The sequence below is a fragment of the Protopterus annectens genome, chromosome 4.part0, assembly GCF_019279795.1.
Source record: "Protopterus annectens isolate FY-2018-M chromosome 4.part0, PAN1.0, whole genome shotgun sequence".
In the NCBI taxonomy this organism is placed as follows: domain Eukaryota; kingdom Metazoa; phylum Chordata; order Ceratodontiformes; family Protopteridae; genus Protopterus; species Protopterus annectens.
In genome coordinates, this window is record NC_056733.1 from 965797111 (window position 1) to 965814165 (window position 17055).

General features: G+C 43.4%; 1 protein-coding gene across 2 annotated transcripts in view; it reads right to left on the reverse strand.

Moving 5' to 3' along the window:
• CNOT6 (CCR4-NOT transcription complex subunit 6) overlaps positions 1–17055 on the reverse strand; it is a 1957714-nt gene that overhangs the window by 1634922 nt on the left and 305737 nt on the right. For both annotated transcript variants that reach the window (XM_044068935.1, XM_044068934.1), the window contains exon 2: positions 9359–9472. In XM_044068935.1, coding sequence (XP_043924870.1) covers positions 9359–9470 — 112 coding nt within the window. In that variant the 5' untranslated portion in view covers positions 9471–9472. The remainder of the gene's footprint in view (positions 1–9358; positions 9473–17055) is intronic.

Below are 17055 nucleotides of genomic sequence, written 5' to 3' on the forward strand. Positions count from 1 at the left end.
TAGAAAAACTCAAGGCTGATCAACCCAAATACCCAGGTCCTTCAATGAATCTACAGTTTCACTGTGTGCTATATTAAATATTTGCCTTTCTCTTTACATCTCCCAAATCTTGAATGTTTCGTTTTTGATGCATTTACTCTCCAGTGCCCAAATGGCCAATTTTGTCAAGTTCTGTAAGGCATATTATCAGTTTACCCAATTTCAAGTAATCTACCTACAGAATGCAAAATACCTCAAATGAAAAAGATAGATCTGAAATACAAACTAAACAAGTACAGGCCTAGGACAGAGCTCTGTGTGACACTGACTGTAACTAAGAATTTCACTGACCGTATGACACTTGCATGGTCTTGTAACCCATGCAGCTATCCATCCTATTAAGAGCACATCAATATCTAGTTGCTCTAATTTACTAATCAGTGTTTTGAGTATGACCCTGTCAAATGTTGAAGTTAAATCCATAAGCACATTTTTTCATCCATAGCTGTTAGTATACCGTTACAGAACGTCATGTTACAGGTCTATTTTCAACATATGCATGATGATGCACAGTTTTCTCAACCTTTCCAATTCTGACAATAACTTATCAGACATTTTTCCACAACATAAAAGTAGACTTAAGGGTTTGACTCTGGGTTTCTCCTATTCCCATTTTTCTTAAAGACAAGTTTAATAAGCGCATGTATCCAATCTTGAGGAATCTCCCCATATTAATATGATCTAGTAAACAACCGATATAACAGCACAACAAGTTCTTGCTGTAGTGTTCTCAGGTCATTGTTACCAATTCCTTCTCCACCCTGTGCTTTGTTTGGACAACTTATCACCCCCTCTTATTACCCCCTTTGTGGAGCCAAACTGTTCATAGATATATTTACAAATTCTTATGCTAATTTGTTGTGCCCGAGGATACGTTTTAGGATCTACGCACAGCTTATCAATTTGTATGTCTTTACTCTTTCTACATCTTATCTATAAAAATGTTTCCTATTATGCCGAAAACCTTTAAATAACTTTCCTGATCTTGTCTCACGCTATGCGCAGTTTGCTTGTCTAGCTTATTTAATTCAGTTTTCAAACTTGCAGTTCGACTGCTCTTCAATTTCTTATATTTGTCTTTCACCTTAACCAGGTATCTTGTTCTTATGGAAATATCCCAATGCTGTTTGCCTAGATCCTGATGTTAAACTTTTTGTTTTTGCACTGAAACAATTTCACTTTTAAAACTCTCCACAGTCCATCTGCGGTTTTCCCACTGAACACCTCACTCCAATTAGTTTTACAAAGTGACTGTTTTGCTTACTTATAATCTGTAATGAAGCTTCTGTGCATCGGTTTAGACTTCAGTTTGGCAGAATTATCTAGCAACAAATTAACCTTTATAACACCATAATCATTGCACGTCAACAATGGTAAAACTTGAAGTAACCGTAATTTTTTAGGAACACAATGTGTTCAGTTTCCTGGTAGGTTTCTTTACAATCTGAAGCACTTGTTGTTCCTGAACATATGTAGTGAAAAATTTCCTTACTGATGTGGTTGAATCAATATTATTCCCAATCAGTTTCTGGTAAATTTAAGATCCCAGCTAATACTATTCTTTGTTCCTGTGTTTCATGGAAGAAATGTGCGAATTCCTCTAGGTCATCAGCACTTGGAAAGTACAGTTTTATACCTACCATAAATGTAGATGTCCGATAGGTATGCATCTGCAGTCATCACATATGGGTTGCCCTGCCTCAGGCAGCCCTTCGGTCGGCCGGATTCCAAAGTCTGGGTCCGGCGTCGGCTGATGTCGCACTTTCCCCGACGTCAGAGCGCCTGGGGTATAAAAGCATCAGCCGACGCCATCTTCCTCAGTTTTTCTTGCCCCAGATGCCAGGTGCCCTCTAAGGAAGGCTAAATTTGGAGAGATGCATTTAAAAATCCAAACATGCACAGTAATATAACAACAAATACACCATAATAGATCACCCCAGCTAGCTATAAGAGGGATAAGTACCCAAGAAATACCACAGGGGGATAGGAGGGAGGGTAAACCTGACTGCTGATGCCTACCTATCGGACATCTACATTTATGGTAGGTACAAACTGTACTATGTCCTTCAAGGATGCATCTGCAGTCATCACATATGGGTAGAATACCATAGCCAATCTGGGGTGGAGGAACTATGTAAAGGATGGTGTAGCTAAAATGCCCTGCAGGACTGCCGTAGCAAAGCCTGCTCTGGATCTGGAATATAAAGGTAAATTGTAATGCTTGGCAAATGTATGCACGGAGCTCCATGTAGCAGCTTCTAAAATGTCCTTGGTAGCCACCCCTCTTAAGAAGACTGTGGAGGTGGCTGTGGCTCTCGTGGAATGAGGTCTAATGTTAGCTGGCACAGTTTTTCCATGAAAGGAGTAACAAAAACGAATGCAATTCCCTATCCATTTTGAAATTGTCTGTTTGGAAATTGCTTTTCCTTGTGTTCCAGCAGCATATGCTACCAACAGCTGGTCAGTTTTCTGTAACCTTTAGTTCTGTCCAAGTAGTAGCGCAACTGTCTGTGTATGTCCAGGGTGTGCAGAAGTTTCTCCCCTTTGTTTTGTGGATTTGGAAAGAAGGTAGGCAAGTGAATAGCTTGGTTTAATGAAACCCTGGATACCACCTTTGGCATAAATGTAGGATTGGTTCTCAATGAAACTCTGTCCTGATGAAAAATAAGAAATGGCTGTACTGCCATAAGGGCCTGTAACTCAGATACTCTTCTTGCTGAGGTTATGGCCAGAAGGAAAGCAGTCTTCCAAAAGACAGGAACTGTAGTTCTGCAGATGCTGCTGGTTCAAAGGGAGGCAGAGTTAGTTTTTCCAACACAAAGTTAAGGTCCCAAGTAGGTAGGGGTGGTTTCCTTGGAGGATTGATGTTTTTGATTCCTCTTAGAAACTGTCTTAGGAGAGGATGAGAGAAGACAGGTGGATCAGTCTGCTGAAATTGCTGAAGCATGAATTTTAATGGAAGAGTAAGACAGACCATCGTGGAACATTTCTGCCAAGTATTCCAGGATATGTGCCATGTTCATCACTGTCGCATCTAGGCCCTTTGTGGTGTTCCAAATGTGAAATCTTTTCCATTTTGCTGAATATGCCTTTCTTGTGGAAGGCCGGCAAGCTTCCATAATATCATCTTTCACTCTCTGGGATAGCTTATCCTGAGGAGGAGTCCAGGTATTTTCCAGGCTGTTAGTTGCAAGGTTTTCAGGTTGGAATGCAGAGTTTTGTAGTTGTGCTGTGTCAGTAGAAGTGGCCATAGAGGAAGAGGCCATGGTTTCATGCGTGACATGCACTTTAACAGTGGGTACCAGTGCTGTCTTGGCCAGTCCGGAGCTATCAGAATCACTTTTGGCTGCTCTGTCCTGATCTTCAGTAAAACCTTGGTCATTAATGGGAGAGGTGGAAATGCATACACTGTTAGAGTTCTCCAGCTGAAAGAGAGGGCGTCCACTTTCCATGCTTGTGGGTGGTATGTCCTTGAGCAGAATTTCTTCAGTTGATGATTGTGGGGGGAGGCAAAAAGATCCATGTCCGGCCTCCCCCATGATTGTGTTAGCTGTAGAAAGATGTCCGGGTGCAGCATCCATTCGTGTGCATCCATGATATTTCTGCTTAAGCTGTCCACCAGTATATTGTCTTTCCCTGGCACAAACTGGGATTGTAGCTGTATATTGAGCTTCAAGGAAAGTTCCCATAGATTCATTGCCAGCCTGCAAAGAGGATAGGAATGGGTGCCTCCTTGCTTGTTTATGTACCACATAACCGTGGTGTTGTCTGTCCTTATTAGCAGATGGCCTTGATGCAGAAAGGGTTTGAAGGCTTCGACTGCATGTATCACTGCCAGCATTTCCTTTTGGTTTATGTGCATGCGTAGCTCTTTTTGTGACCATAGACCTTGAATGCATCTGCCCTCAAGTGCGTTCCCCATCCGTGGTCTGAATCGTCTGTTGTAATGGTTTGGCTGGCTATTGGTTTGCTGAAAGGCAGACCCCCCTGTTTGACTGGCTTGCTTGAGCCCACCACAGAAATTCCTTTTGAAGGCATGGAATGAGTGGTATCAAAGTTTCCAGGCTGTGACTGTGCTGAGTCCATAAACTCCTTAGGTACCATTGTAGTTTCCTCATATGTAGTCTTGCTTGCGGAATCAGAAGGATGCAAGAAGCCATGTAACCCAGGGCCTGCAGGATTTTCCTTGCAGTCAGCTGGGTTTGTCTTGTCAGATTTTTGAAGTAATCTGGTAGTTGACTTTGTTTTTCTTCTGTGAGGAAGGCCATTTGGGTGGTTGTATCTAGATTTGCACCCAGAAAAGTTATTCTTTGGGATGGAACAAGTATTGATTTGTGAAAGTTGACTGTATATCCCAAGGCCTGAAGTAGGTGGATGGCATAATTCAAGTGTTTTACCAAAGTTTGTTGGCTGTCCGCTTGTATAAGGCAGTCGTCCAGATATGGGTATATTTGAATCCCCTGAAGTCTGCAGTGTGCCATTACTGATGCCAAGCATTTTGTGAATACTCTGGGCGCAGTAGATAAGCCAAAGGGCAATGCTGAGAATTGATAATGCTCTGACCCTGCAAGAAATCTGAGGCATCTTCTGCAACTTTGTCTGATAGGGACATGCAGGTATGCCTCCTTGAGGTCTAGAGTTACCAGCCAAGACCCCTTGCCCAGCATGGGAAGGAGCTGCTGTAGAGTCAGCATTTTGAACTTTGGCACAATGAGATAAGTATTCAGTGCGGACAAGTCGAGAATAGGCCTCCATTGCTTTTCTTTTCTTGGAACAAGGAATAGTCTGGAATAAAATCCTTGGCCTTGTTCTGAGAGAGGAACCTTTTCTATAGCTTTCATTTGCATTAAGCTGGAAATTTGTTTCAAAGCCTCTGCCCTTTAATTCGGTGGCAGGTCTGGCATGCCTTTTCTTTTTGGTAATGTGTGGAAATGGAACCTGTATCCTTATTTGTAGTGTCCATTTGTCCCTTGTAATACTGTGCCAATTTTCTGAGAATAAAGAAAGCTTTCCGCCCAAAGGTGCTTCCAATTGAGCCCTGGTTGGCGGGGTCAAGGTAAAGTCATTGAGTCTGTCCTTGTGCAGCAGTTGAAGGTCCTGCACTACCTCTCTGGTTGGGAGGCTGCCATTGACGTCCTCTGTAGGAGCCTCTAGCTTGCCCTCTACCTCTGGCACGCCTGTTCTTGCCTCTCTGAAACCTCTCTGTGTCTGGAAAGGACCAATTCTTGGAAGGCCAATTCCTGCTGAATCTTGGTGGTTGTACCTGGAGAAAATCTTTGACTGTTTGTACGGTATTAGCCTTTTCTTCAAATTTCTTTAGGACCTCCTGAGCCGTGGAGCCAAATAACTTTTGCTTTTCCAGTGGAGCATCCAGCAGCTTTGCTTTAACATGGTCTGGCAGAGATTGTTCCTTCAGCCAAGCATGCCTACGTATGACTGCGCCAGTCATAGCTGACCTACATGAAGCTTTCAATGCATCATAACCACATTGCAAGAAATGGTTGCTAACCTGTTGTGAGTTATGTACCAGATCCTGAAGTGACTTGCGGTCTAGGGGGTCAGGTGAAGACAGTTTTTTATGCAATTCATCGAACAAATACTCTTGGTTCTGTATCATATGAAATTGACAATTTAATGCCCTCATAGAAAGAGTAGCAGAAGTATACACTTTTTTACCCCAACTCTCTAAAGCTCTTGACTCCCTTTCAGAGGGGACAGGATTTTTAGCAGTGGCAGCTGCAACCCCTTTAGGGCCCTGGGAAATAGTTTCTGGATAAGCAGAGTGGGCCTTGTAAAGGTAAAGATGCGAGTCCGGGACCCTGTAGTACCTATCGGGTTTGGCAGGAGCCGGAGGGAGAGAATCAGGGGTTGTGCTAGAGTCCGAGTACACATCATCAATGACATTCAAAACAGGAGGAATAGCTAAAGGTCTATGCTGAGGCAAATGTAAAAAGGTCCTTAATCTTTTCCTGGAATCAGAGAATTCCTGGCCCTGCCATTGGAAATGCTCTCTCATAGTGTGTATTGTCTCCCCAAAGGAAAACTTTTCAGGAGGGGAGGCCGAGGGAATAGATTACTATGCATCAGAATCCTCGCAGGCCGAAAAAACCTCCTCCTGGTGGTCCGAGAGACTAGAGCCATCAGAGGCCTCATCTGAGGAGTGGGGATCAGAGGGCTCAACCCTGGGCCTTTTGTCTGGAGGAGGTTGAGAGCCCCTGTCTGGATGAGGTTGAGAGCCCCTAATTAAGGAGATAAGATCCTCTGCTAAGCTTAGAATCTGTGAACCAGTAGAGGGTCCCTGAGGAATAACCTTGGGAGGCAAAGCTTTTGAGAGTTTAGCAGCTTTAGCCCTGGAGAAAGCCTTAATGGACATGGATGCAGGAGGCCTAGCTGCACCACATGCTGGTGTAGATTTGTCTAAAGGAATGGTGTCGGAAGGTTCCAGGACACCAGTTTCTGTTGGAAATTCAATAACAGACTCAGCCGGGGCCTCCGGGACTGAGGTAGTCGGTTGAGCGGTTTCGGTAATTGAAAGTACCAAGGACTCTGTTTCAGCCGAGACCAAGACACTCGCGGTAGGCCTGGCCGTGGTTTCAGCCGAAACCGCGGCCCGTGTGTCGGTCCTTGTCCTTCCGTTTCTTAATTAAATGTGAAGTCGGACTCTCCGACGGCATCTTATACGAAAAACTAGCCCCAAAAAATTCCTCTGCAAACTCCGCCCGACGTCTAAGAGTGCGTCAGTTGAAGGAAGCACAGGCTGAACAGACCGAGACGTCGTGGTCTGGGGCCTAGGCAGGGGAGGTGGAAATCCTTATGAGGTATTTGTTTCCCACAAGTTAAACAATTATTAACTTTATCTGACATCGGCTGAGGCAAGAAAGAGTCCCCAACGGGGTACTTAGCTTTTTGAAGTCTTCGGTAGCTGAATTACAGAAGCTGGCCGACCGGCACTTGCGAACTGCTTCTGCTTTGGGCACCACGTGGCAAGAAAGACTGAGGAAGATGGCGTCGGCTGATGCTTTTATACCCCAGGCGCTCTGACGTCGGGGAAAGTGCGACATCAGCCGACGCCGGACCCAGACTTTGGAATCCGGCAGACCAAAGGGCTGCCTGAGGCAGGACAACCCATATGTGATGGCTGCAGATGCATCCTTGAAGGACATCAATTGTTATATGTTCCAGCATTGTTTTTATGGTCACAGTTACACAAATCTACAGTACTGATGTTATCACTGAATATGCAAATAATCATAGAGATTAAAGATGGTTATGAGACCCATCACAAACATCTCCACCTGGCTTTTGTTAGAATATCTGTTACAGTAAAAAAAAAAAAAAAAAAAACCCTGACAGAACTGGTTTCCAGCCTGTCACTGTTCCTCAACCATGTTTCCCAAACAGTAAAATCAGCAATCTTGATGAAAGTTAGCAAATTTTCCAATAAAAAAACATTACTGTTAATGCTTACCATCAACAAGCCATCACAGAAGCATCAAATGTTGCCATCTGCAAATGGTTAGATTTTCTACCTGGCAAAAATACTGCCTAGTGTTTGTCAAATACTGCAAAAAATTCTCTTCCCTGATGTTCACAAGTGCACAACATCCTCTCTGAACACGTGTGTGCCCAAGACTAGGCTTCGATGCTCATCACATTTCCATTTTATTTTTATTTTTTAAATGGAACATTTAGGTCATTTATCCAAAAAGTCTTTTTAAAAAAAGGTAACAAGAACTGCACAGACTCCTAGCATGGTTCTTAATGAAAGGACAGTTTATCTATAACAGGCTCCACGAAGATTGTTTTTATATCTACCATCTACAACAGAAAAGACTTTACTTATGTTACCTAGGTGGAGGCCCAAACCTAGTTTGCAGAAGTCATGCACCATCTAGCCATGCTGCCTTAGCTTTCCCAATTTCTTGCACCAAGGGCTTTGGAAAAAAGTAGGGGTATAACGCTCAAGGGATCAGGCACGGCCCTTATAAATCAAAACAGAACTGAAACAGTTTTGTTTGCAAGACGAACACCCCCACCAGTGTAGAGATTTATAAAGCAGGGATTATGAAAGAAATTGGTTTTCCCGGGACCTTCTGCTGTTGAGCAAAGTATGGGTACATTTACGTAGAGCAGGAGATCCCTCTGCCCCTGCACTACAATGACCCATAATAACAAAGGGATGCTGTCGAGCACCCATGACATAATCAAGGTGCCAGAAAGATGAAGGTAGTTCCCCCAAGAAAAAGAGAGGGGCTTCATGTCAATGCTTTCCAGAGGAAGTGTGGCCCACTGTGATGCCTGAAGGTCCGAGAACATGCAGAGAATTTTTCCTTTCTAAAGCAGGTGCAGTAAAGAGCTTCCTACATCTACAGGTACAAGTGGAAAAAAAAGACTATTTCAGTCAGTTCAGACTCCAGATAAAAGTTGGTCAAGCCAGCAGGACAATGACATGCTCAGTGCCTGGAGTGTGCACTGGTAATCCTTGATAAACTACCACCAGTGTTATTACTTTAAAATGCATAATCACCTGGTGTACAGAACAAAGAGAAAGGAAAGGAAAAATTATGACAGTTACTGCTACCAAAGCAGTTCAGGCAAGTGGTCATGAAAACTGCCCACAGTCCTATATTGGAGGGTCATTTACAGATGACTAAAACTAAAGTGAGGGTCCTACCTAGGTTTCATTCATCAAGTGTCCTAAGGGAATTTGACACTTGGCACTCAGGATGTAGTACAGCAATCCTCAACGGACAGTCACTAAGATGGGTGTAGGAATTCCTTAGCTCCCACGCCTACAACTGGTTAACATGTTTAAACAAGTTAATAGGCTGGTCAAAAAACATTTTCACCTACAAACCAGCCCATTTAGGCAGTTAAAACTTTTCCAACAGTGAATTATTTGTTCACTTCTGTACAACTCAGAAACGATAGGTAAATTGACAGTACATTAATCAGAACGCGTGCACATTTACAAGAAAAACTTTCGTTTAAAAAAAAAGCAGCTTAATTGCTGTATGTCGTCAGACGGGAAATCAAACTTTTCCAAAAGTGAAGGGTAAGTGTTCAACATCATGCAATTCAGTAGGAAGAGAGAATCAGAAAGAAAAAGAAAACAGTGACTCCGCGCAAGAGTGCTTCGCACGCACAACTGTCATTTCAAAAGCCACAACACATTTGCCATTCATGCAATGGCACTACTACTTTCTAGCACAATGAAGTTTGCCTTGTTGGATTTTTATCCCTAAACCTTGCTGCTGCTGTAGGAACCATCCATTCAGCTCACCATTAGCCTTCCCTGACAACGCAGTCCAATACTTACCGCTTATTTCCAATTCTGTCCAGTGAGATTTTTTCCCATTTGCTGCCTCTTCAGCTGACATAATTGTATGCATCTTCCGTGGATCAGGTGGGTCATATTTTTCTTTTGGCATCCCTATTACACAAAAGAAAACCAAAAAGCAACATTTTTAATTTCAGAAGTAAAAAAACAAATAAAATAAAACCACAATAAATAAATTATATGGTTTCCAATACTAAAGTGCCACGCCACCAACCTTGTATTCAGAACTAGAACAGGAAGTTGTAGTTTGCACCTGTAAAAGCCTAAGACAATAACCTAAGTCTACAAATTCATATTTCATCATCCACAGCTAAAAAAAGCCTCATTCCTAAGTGTACAGCCAACACACCTCCTGCAATGCAATCAGAATTGGCACACAAGGTTGGAAACTGTAACAAAAGTACACTGGTTGGAAGTAACATGTCTAGAACACAAGCTAAAGATTTCAACACAGCTGGTAAATTTTAGTCTGGGTTCCATCTGCACACTAAAAAAGTGCAGTTGTGTACACTTACCATATACGCAGATGTTAGAGTGTATTCACTGTTGCAGTCAGCACATTTGGGTTATCTGCTTGCAGTAGCCCTCAGTCGGCCTGATTATCAAAGTCTTGGGTCCTGCGTTGGTTGCCGTCTCATTTTTCATGACATCAGGTAGTCAGAGGTATAAAGCATGTAGCCAAAGACATTACTTCAGTTTTTCTTGCTCCAGATGTCAGGTGCCCCCATAATGGGGTTGGGAGGATGGCCTAATGGTTAAGGTGTTTGTCTTACCAACACAAAGTACAGGGTTTGAATCTCACAAGGGATAACTGGCTAGGCTTAAAATGGCTCGCAAGGGCAGTTAGCCTAGTACTAATCTATGAACCTATGGGAAGTAATTAAACATAAATATGCAAGGTTATACCACCAACCAAAAAAGCAAATACACCAAACAGCTTTTAAGCATAGTAAAAGAGAATAGACATATAGCCAAAAGAAGACAGGGGGCTGGAGGGAGGGTAACCAGGACTGCAACAGTGAATACACCAACATCTACATTTATGGCAAGTGTACACAACTGTACTATGTTCTTCGTGTTTCACTGCTGCAGTCATAACATTTGGGTAAATTCCCAAAGCTAAGGATCGGAGGAGGAATTTAGATAGCTATAAGTCCCGGCAAAACCAACTCTGAATTTAGGCAAATGGCAATGTTTGGAAGTATGTACAGAACTCCAGGTAGCAGCTTCCAAGATGTCCCTGGTAGGAACACCTCTGAGAAAGGCTGAAGAGGTAGATGCAGCCCTGGTTGAGTGCGGTCTTATCCCCCTGTGGAATAGGTTTTCCATGGTGCTTATAGCAGAAATGAATGCAATGGCCTATCCATTTAGAAATGGTTTGCTTTGAAATGGCCTTCCCCTCTGCCCCTGCAGCAAATGCCACCAGCAATTATTCAGATTTCCTTTGAGGTTTAGCCCTGTCCAAGTAAAATCTAAGTTGTCTGTGCACATCTAAGGAGTGCAGTATCCGTTCTCCTTTGTTCTATGGATTAGTAAAGAAGGTTGGCAAATGAATGGACTGATTAAGTGCCACACTGGATACCACCTTGGGCATGGAGGAGGGGTTGGTCCTGAGGGACACCATGTCCACATGAATGATGATGAAAGGCTCCACTGCCATAAGGGCCTGTAATTAAGATACCCTTCCAGCTGAAGTGATTGCCAAAAGGAAGGCCGTTTTCCAAGAAAGGAATTTTAACTCTGCACTTGCAGCTGGTTCAAAAGGAGGTAGATTGAGTTTTTCCAATACAAACTTAAGGTCCCAGGTTGGAGTTTGGGCTCTCCTGGGTGGTCTTAAGTTTTTGGTCCCTCTGAGGAACTGCCTCAGCAGTGGATGGGAGAAGAGGGGTGGTTCTGTGTTGTAATTAGTTGAAATGGCTGAGGCATTAATTTTGATGGAGGAAAAAGAAAGGCCCTTGTGAAGCATCTCAGTTAAGCATTGAAGAATCTGAGGTAAATTGGGCGTTGCTGTGCCCATCCCTTGAGTTTGGTTCCAGAACAGAATCTTTTCCATTTTTCAGCACAAGATTTTCTAGTACTAGGTCTCCTTGCCTCCAGAATGACCTCCAACACTTGTTTGCTGAGGGATGGTAATGAAGAGGTCAAGCAATTAGTCAGGCTGCCAGGTTCAGGGTTTGAAGCTGAGGATGCAGGAACTGACCCTCCTGCTGGGACAGCAGGGTAAGGGTCTGAGGCAGGTGCCATGGTGCCAGTAGTGACACACTGCGCAAGAGGGGGGCATCAGTGTTGGCGTGGCCAGTCTGGTGCAATCAGTATCGCCCTTGATTTGTCCTGTTGATTCTTTAGTAGTACTTTGGAGAGGAGAGGATAGGCAGATGAGGAAAGGCATAAACTGATAGATTTTTCCAGTTGAAGGACAGAGCATCCACTTTCCAAGATTGTTTGTGGGGAGTCCTTGTGCAGAATTTGTCCAATTGGTAGTTCTGGAGGGAAGCAAACAGGTCTATATCTGAGCTCCCTCATTTGTTTATCAACATGTTGAAAGTCTTTGGTTCCAGTTTCCACTCGTGTGGGTCCATGAGATTTCTGCTTAGTCTGCCAGTGTATTTAGCTTTCCTGGCAGGAATTGAGCCTGTAAATGCACTTGGTAGCTCAAGGCTGTGTTACACAGAGCCATGGCTGGTCTGCAGAGGGGGTATGAATGGGTCCACCCCCTCGCTTGTTTATGTACCACATAAGTGATTTTGTCCATCCTAATTAACTGGCCTGGAAGAATGTGGTCCTTGAAGGCTGTCAGAGCATTCTGTACAGCTAACATTTCTTTTTGATCGATATGCAGGTGCATTTGACTTGGGTCCCATTTGCCCTGAATGCACTTCCCTGCCAGGTGAGTCCCCCATGCATAATCTGAGGTGTCTGTAGTTATGGTTTGGGCGGCAGGGGGTAGAGTGAATGGTAGTCCCTTGTTTTGGTGGCAGGCGTCTGACCACCAAAGGAACTGCAAAGCAAGGTATGATAGGAATCATTGCTTCTAGATCCTGAGACTGTTGACACCATAGGCTTTTTAGATACCATTGTAGTTTCCTCATATGCAGTCTTGCATATGGAATTAGGAGAATGCAGGAGGCCCTGAACCCAGAGACTTCCAGTATTTGTCTTGCAGATATAGCTAGATTTTTGTTGCCATTAGTTTGAAGTAAGCTATCAAATCAATTTGTTTCTCTGGCGTGAGGAAAGCCATCTAGAAAGTTGTGTTCAAGCTTGCTCCCAGGAATATAATTTGTTGACAGGGTACAAGATGTGATTTATTTTCGTTTATGGTGTACCCCAGAAAAGTTAGCACCTTATGTACAAAGACCAGATGATTCAAAAGTATGTCCTGGCTTTCTGCCTGAATTAGACAATCGTCCAGGTATGGATATATCTGAATATTTCTTTGCCTGCAAAATGCAATGACTGGAGCTAGGCACTTAGGCTCATCTACTGCGCCTGTGCAGAGAACTGGTAGTACATGTGGCCTGCTTTGAAGCATAGGTATCTTCTGCAAGATTCCCCGATTGGGATGTGCAAGTAAGCTTCCTTTAAATGCAGTGTTGCCAACCAGGCATCCTTGCCTAGCATAGGAAGCAACTGGTAAAGAGTTAGCATCTTGAATTTTGGGATCACCAAAAAGGTGTTTTGGATAGAAATGTCCAGGATAGGACGCCATGAGTTATCTTTTCTGGGTACCAGGAAAAGTCTCTAGTAGAAACCTTGTCCCTTTTCCTCTTCTGGTTCAGTATGAATAACCCATATGTTTACGAGAGAGAGAGAGAGAGAGAACTTGCTTTTGAGCCTCTGCCCACTGGTTTGGGGGTAGATCTGGATAAAGTACAATTGTGTACACTTACCATAACTGTAGATGTTAGAGTGTATTCACTGTTGCAGTCATTATACTTGGGTTTTCCTGCTGGCAGGCTACCCTCAGTCAGCCTGAATTCCAAAGTCTAGGTCCAGCGTCAGTTGCTGTCGCCTCTTCCCTGACATCGGTGCGCCAGGGGTATAAAAGATGCAGCCGACGCCATTTTCTTCAATTTTTCTTGCCCCGGATGTCAGGTGCCCCCCAAAGGGTATACTAAAAATATGCCAATAAAACATGCATGCACCAAAATATATATAATACCTTCATCTATAAGCAAATACACCACATAGGTTGTATAGGTTAGAGAAAAGCATTTAAATTGCAGCAAAGATATGGGGGGTGGTGGGTGGGTAACCTGGACTGCAACAGTGAATACACTCGAACATCTACATTTATGGTAAGTGTACACAACTGTACTATGTTCTTCGTGTTTCACTGTTGCAGTCATTACACTTGGGTTGAATCCCAAAGCTAAGGTTGGGAGGCTGGAGCTAAATAGCATTAGGAGCGGCTAGGAGGCCCTGCAAAACTGTAGTGGTAAAGCCTGCCATGGATTTAGAGTAGAGTGGTAAATTATGGGACTTTGTAAAGGTGTGCACTGAACTCCAGGCAGCAACCTCTAAAATGTCTTTGGTTGATACTCCCCTGAGGAAGGCTGCTGAAGTGGCTGCTGCTCTGGCTGAATGTGGCCTAATGCCCTTAGGCACTGGCTTGCCATGTTGTGAATAGCAGAAACGAATGTAGTGGCCTATCCGCTTTGAAATAGTCTGCTTTGAGATAGCCTTTCCTTGTGACCCTGCAGCATATGCCAATAGTAGTTGCTCCGTCTTGCAGAAAGTTTTGGTACTGTTCAGGTAGAAGTGTTGCTGTCTGTGTATATCCAAAGAATGCAGAATTCTCTCCCCCTTATTCTGTGGGTTTGGATAAAATGTAGGCAGATTAATAGTTTAGTTAAGGGCCACACTGGACACTACCTTAGGCATAAATGTCAGGTTTGTCCTCAGAGAAACCCTGTCTGGATAAAAAATGATAAAAGGTTCCACAGTCGTGTGTGCCTGTAGCTCTGAGACTCTGCTTACAGCGGTTATTGCTAGGACCAGAGCTGTTTTCCAAGATAAAAACTTTATATCAGCTGTAGCGGCTTGCTCAAAAGGAGGCACGGTGAGTTTTTCCAAAACATAACTGAGGTCCCATGCAGGTATTGGTGATCTCCTTGGAGGCCTTAAGTTTTTGGTCCTTCCGAGGTACTGCCTTAACAAGGGATGAGAAAAGATTGGTAGCTCTGTATTGTAATGAGCCGAAATGACAGAGGCATGAATTTTAATTGATGAAAAGGATAGGCCTTTGTCCAGCATCTCAGTTAAGCATTGCAAAATCCGAGGAATATTTGGCACAGCTGTGTCAATTCCTTGTGCCTGGTTCCAAGCACAGAATCTTTTCCCATTTTCCAGCGTACAATTTTCTGGTACTAGGCCTTCTGGCCTCCAAAATGACATCCATTACAGCTTTAGTGAGAGGTGCGTTTTGTATTACTACATTATCCGCCATGCTGCCAAATTTAAGGTCTTTAATTGGCTGTGCAGGATCTGATTGTTTTGTTGGGATAGTAGATGAGGTATTTGAGGCAAGGTCCAAGCCAGGCATTCAGACAAGTTCCTTAGGATTGGGTACCAGTGCTGGCGGGGCCAGTCTGGGGCAATCAGTATCATCTTTGGCTTCTTTTGTCTGATCTTTAGGAGTACCTTGGGAAGGAGAGGCAGTGGAGGAAAGGCATATACTGCTAAGCTTTTCCAGCTGAAAGAGAGGGCGTCCACTTTCCATGCTTGTCTGTGATAAGTCCTTGTGCAGAATCTTTTTAGTTGGTAGTTGTGAGGAGAGGTAAATAGATCTATATCTGGGCATCCCCATTTCCTTGTTATCATGCTGAAGACTTGTGGATCCAATTATATAAAAGATGCAGCCAACGCTATTTTCTTCAGTTTTTCTTGCCCCAGATGTCAGGTGCCCCCAATTATGTAGGCAATTCAAATTGCTAGTAAAAAATACATAAATGAAAGCAAACAACCATTTTTAGTTACCAGCAAATACTACCCATAGGTAATAAAGGGTAGATGCCCTAGGCAAGAACCAGAAAGTAAGAGGGGAAGGAGGGAGGGTAAACTGGACTGCAGCAGTGTTTACACTCTAACATCTACATTTATGGTAAGTGTACACAAAGTACAGTTTTGTACCTACCATAAATGTAGATGTTCGAAGATCCACATTGCTGCAGTCCTAACACTTGGGTAGTCCGCTGTCCCAGTCGGCCCGAATACCAAAGTATAAGGCTGACGTCGGTCAAGGCGCATTAGTCTGACGTCAGGGTACAAATGCGCATGACCGACGTCATTTCCTCAGTCTTTTCTTGCCCCAGATGTCAGAAGACCCTAAAAAGATAAGGCCAAACCAAACAACAACACACCAAACCCCCTGTACCAAATATATGTACAATATATACAAAGTCAGAAAGGTACAATCCTACCCACACAACCACCCCTAAACACAGAGGGAAGGAGGGAGAATTGACTGCAGCAATGTGGATCTTCGAACATCTACATTTATGGTAGGTACAAAACTGTACTATGTTCTTCATCTCACATTGCTGCAGTCCTGACACTTGGGTAGAATCCCAAAGCAGAGGTAAGGGAGGATGGCAAATCACAAAGAAGCAGGAGCTGACAACATGCCCTGTAAAATAGCAGTGGCAAAACCAGCCCTAGATTTAGAGTAGAGAGGAAGGTGGTAATGCTTAGAGAAGGTATGCACTGAACTCCAAGTAGCTGCCTCCAAAATATCCTTAGTTGCCACCCCTTAGAAATGCTGTTGAAGTGGCAGTAGCCCTAGTGGAATGAGGCCTAATCCCAGCTGGAATCTCCTTGCCATGATGGGAGTAACAGAAAGTAATGCAAAACCCAATCCACTTAGAAATAGTTTGTTTTGACACAGGCTTACCCTGAGAACTCAAAGCAAAAGAAACAAACAACTGCTGAGACTGCCTAAAATCCTTAGTCCTGCTTAAATAATAACGGAATTGCCTGTGTACATCTAAAGTGTGCAAAATCTTTTCCCCCTTATTTTGGGGATTTGCATAAAAGGTAGGCAAATGAATAGTTTGGTTTAAAGCCACACTAGAAACCACTTTAGGCATAAAAGAAGGATTAGTACGTAAAGATACCCTATCCTTATGAAAAATCAGGAAAGGCTCAACCGCCATAAGGGCCTGCAATTCAGACACCCTTCTTGCAGAGGTAATGGCTAAAAAAAAGCAGTCTTCCATGACAAATATTTCAATTCAGCAGTAGCTGCAGGCTCAAAAGGTTGTAGAGTGAGTTTCTCCAACACAAAATTGAGGTCCCAAGCAGGAGTAGGAGCTCTACGGGGGTCTTATATTCTTTGCCCTCTAAGAAATTGCTTGAACAAAGGATGAGAAAACAATGGTGGGTCACAATCATAGTGAGCTGAAATTGCTGCAGCATGAATCTTAATGGAAGAGAAAGACAAACCTTTGTCCAATAACTCAGTAAGATATTGAAGAGCCACACTCAAATTTGGCTCAGAAACATCCAAATCCTTTGCTGCACACCAAAATAAAAATATCTTCCATTTTCCTGCGTACACTTTCCTTGTACTAGGTCTTCTGGCTTCCATAATCACATTCAAAACTTGTTGAGGAAGCAGAGACCTGCTATGGTTCAAAACAGAATATGCCAGGCTGTTAGATGAAGAGAGTGAAGCT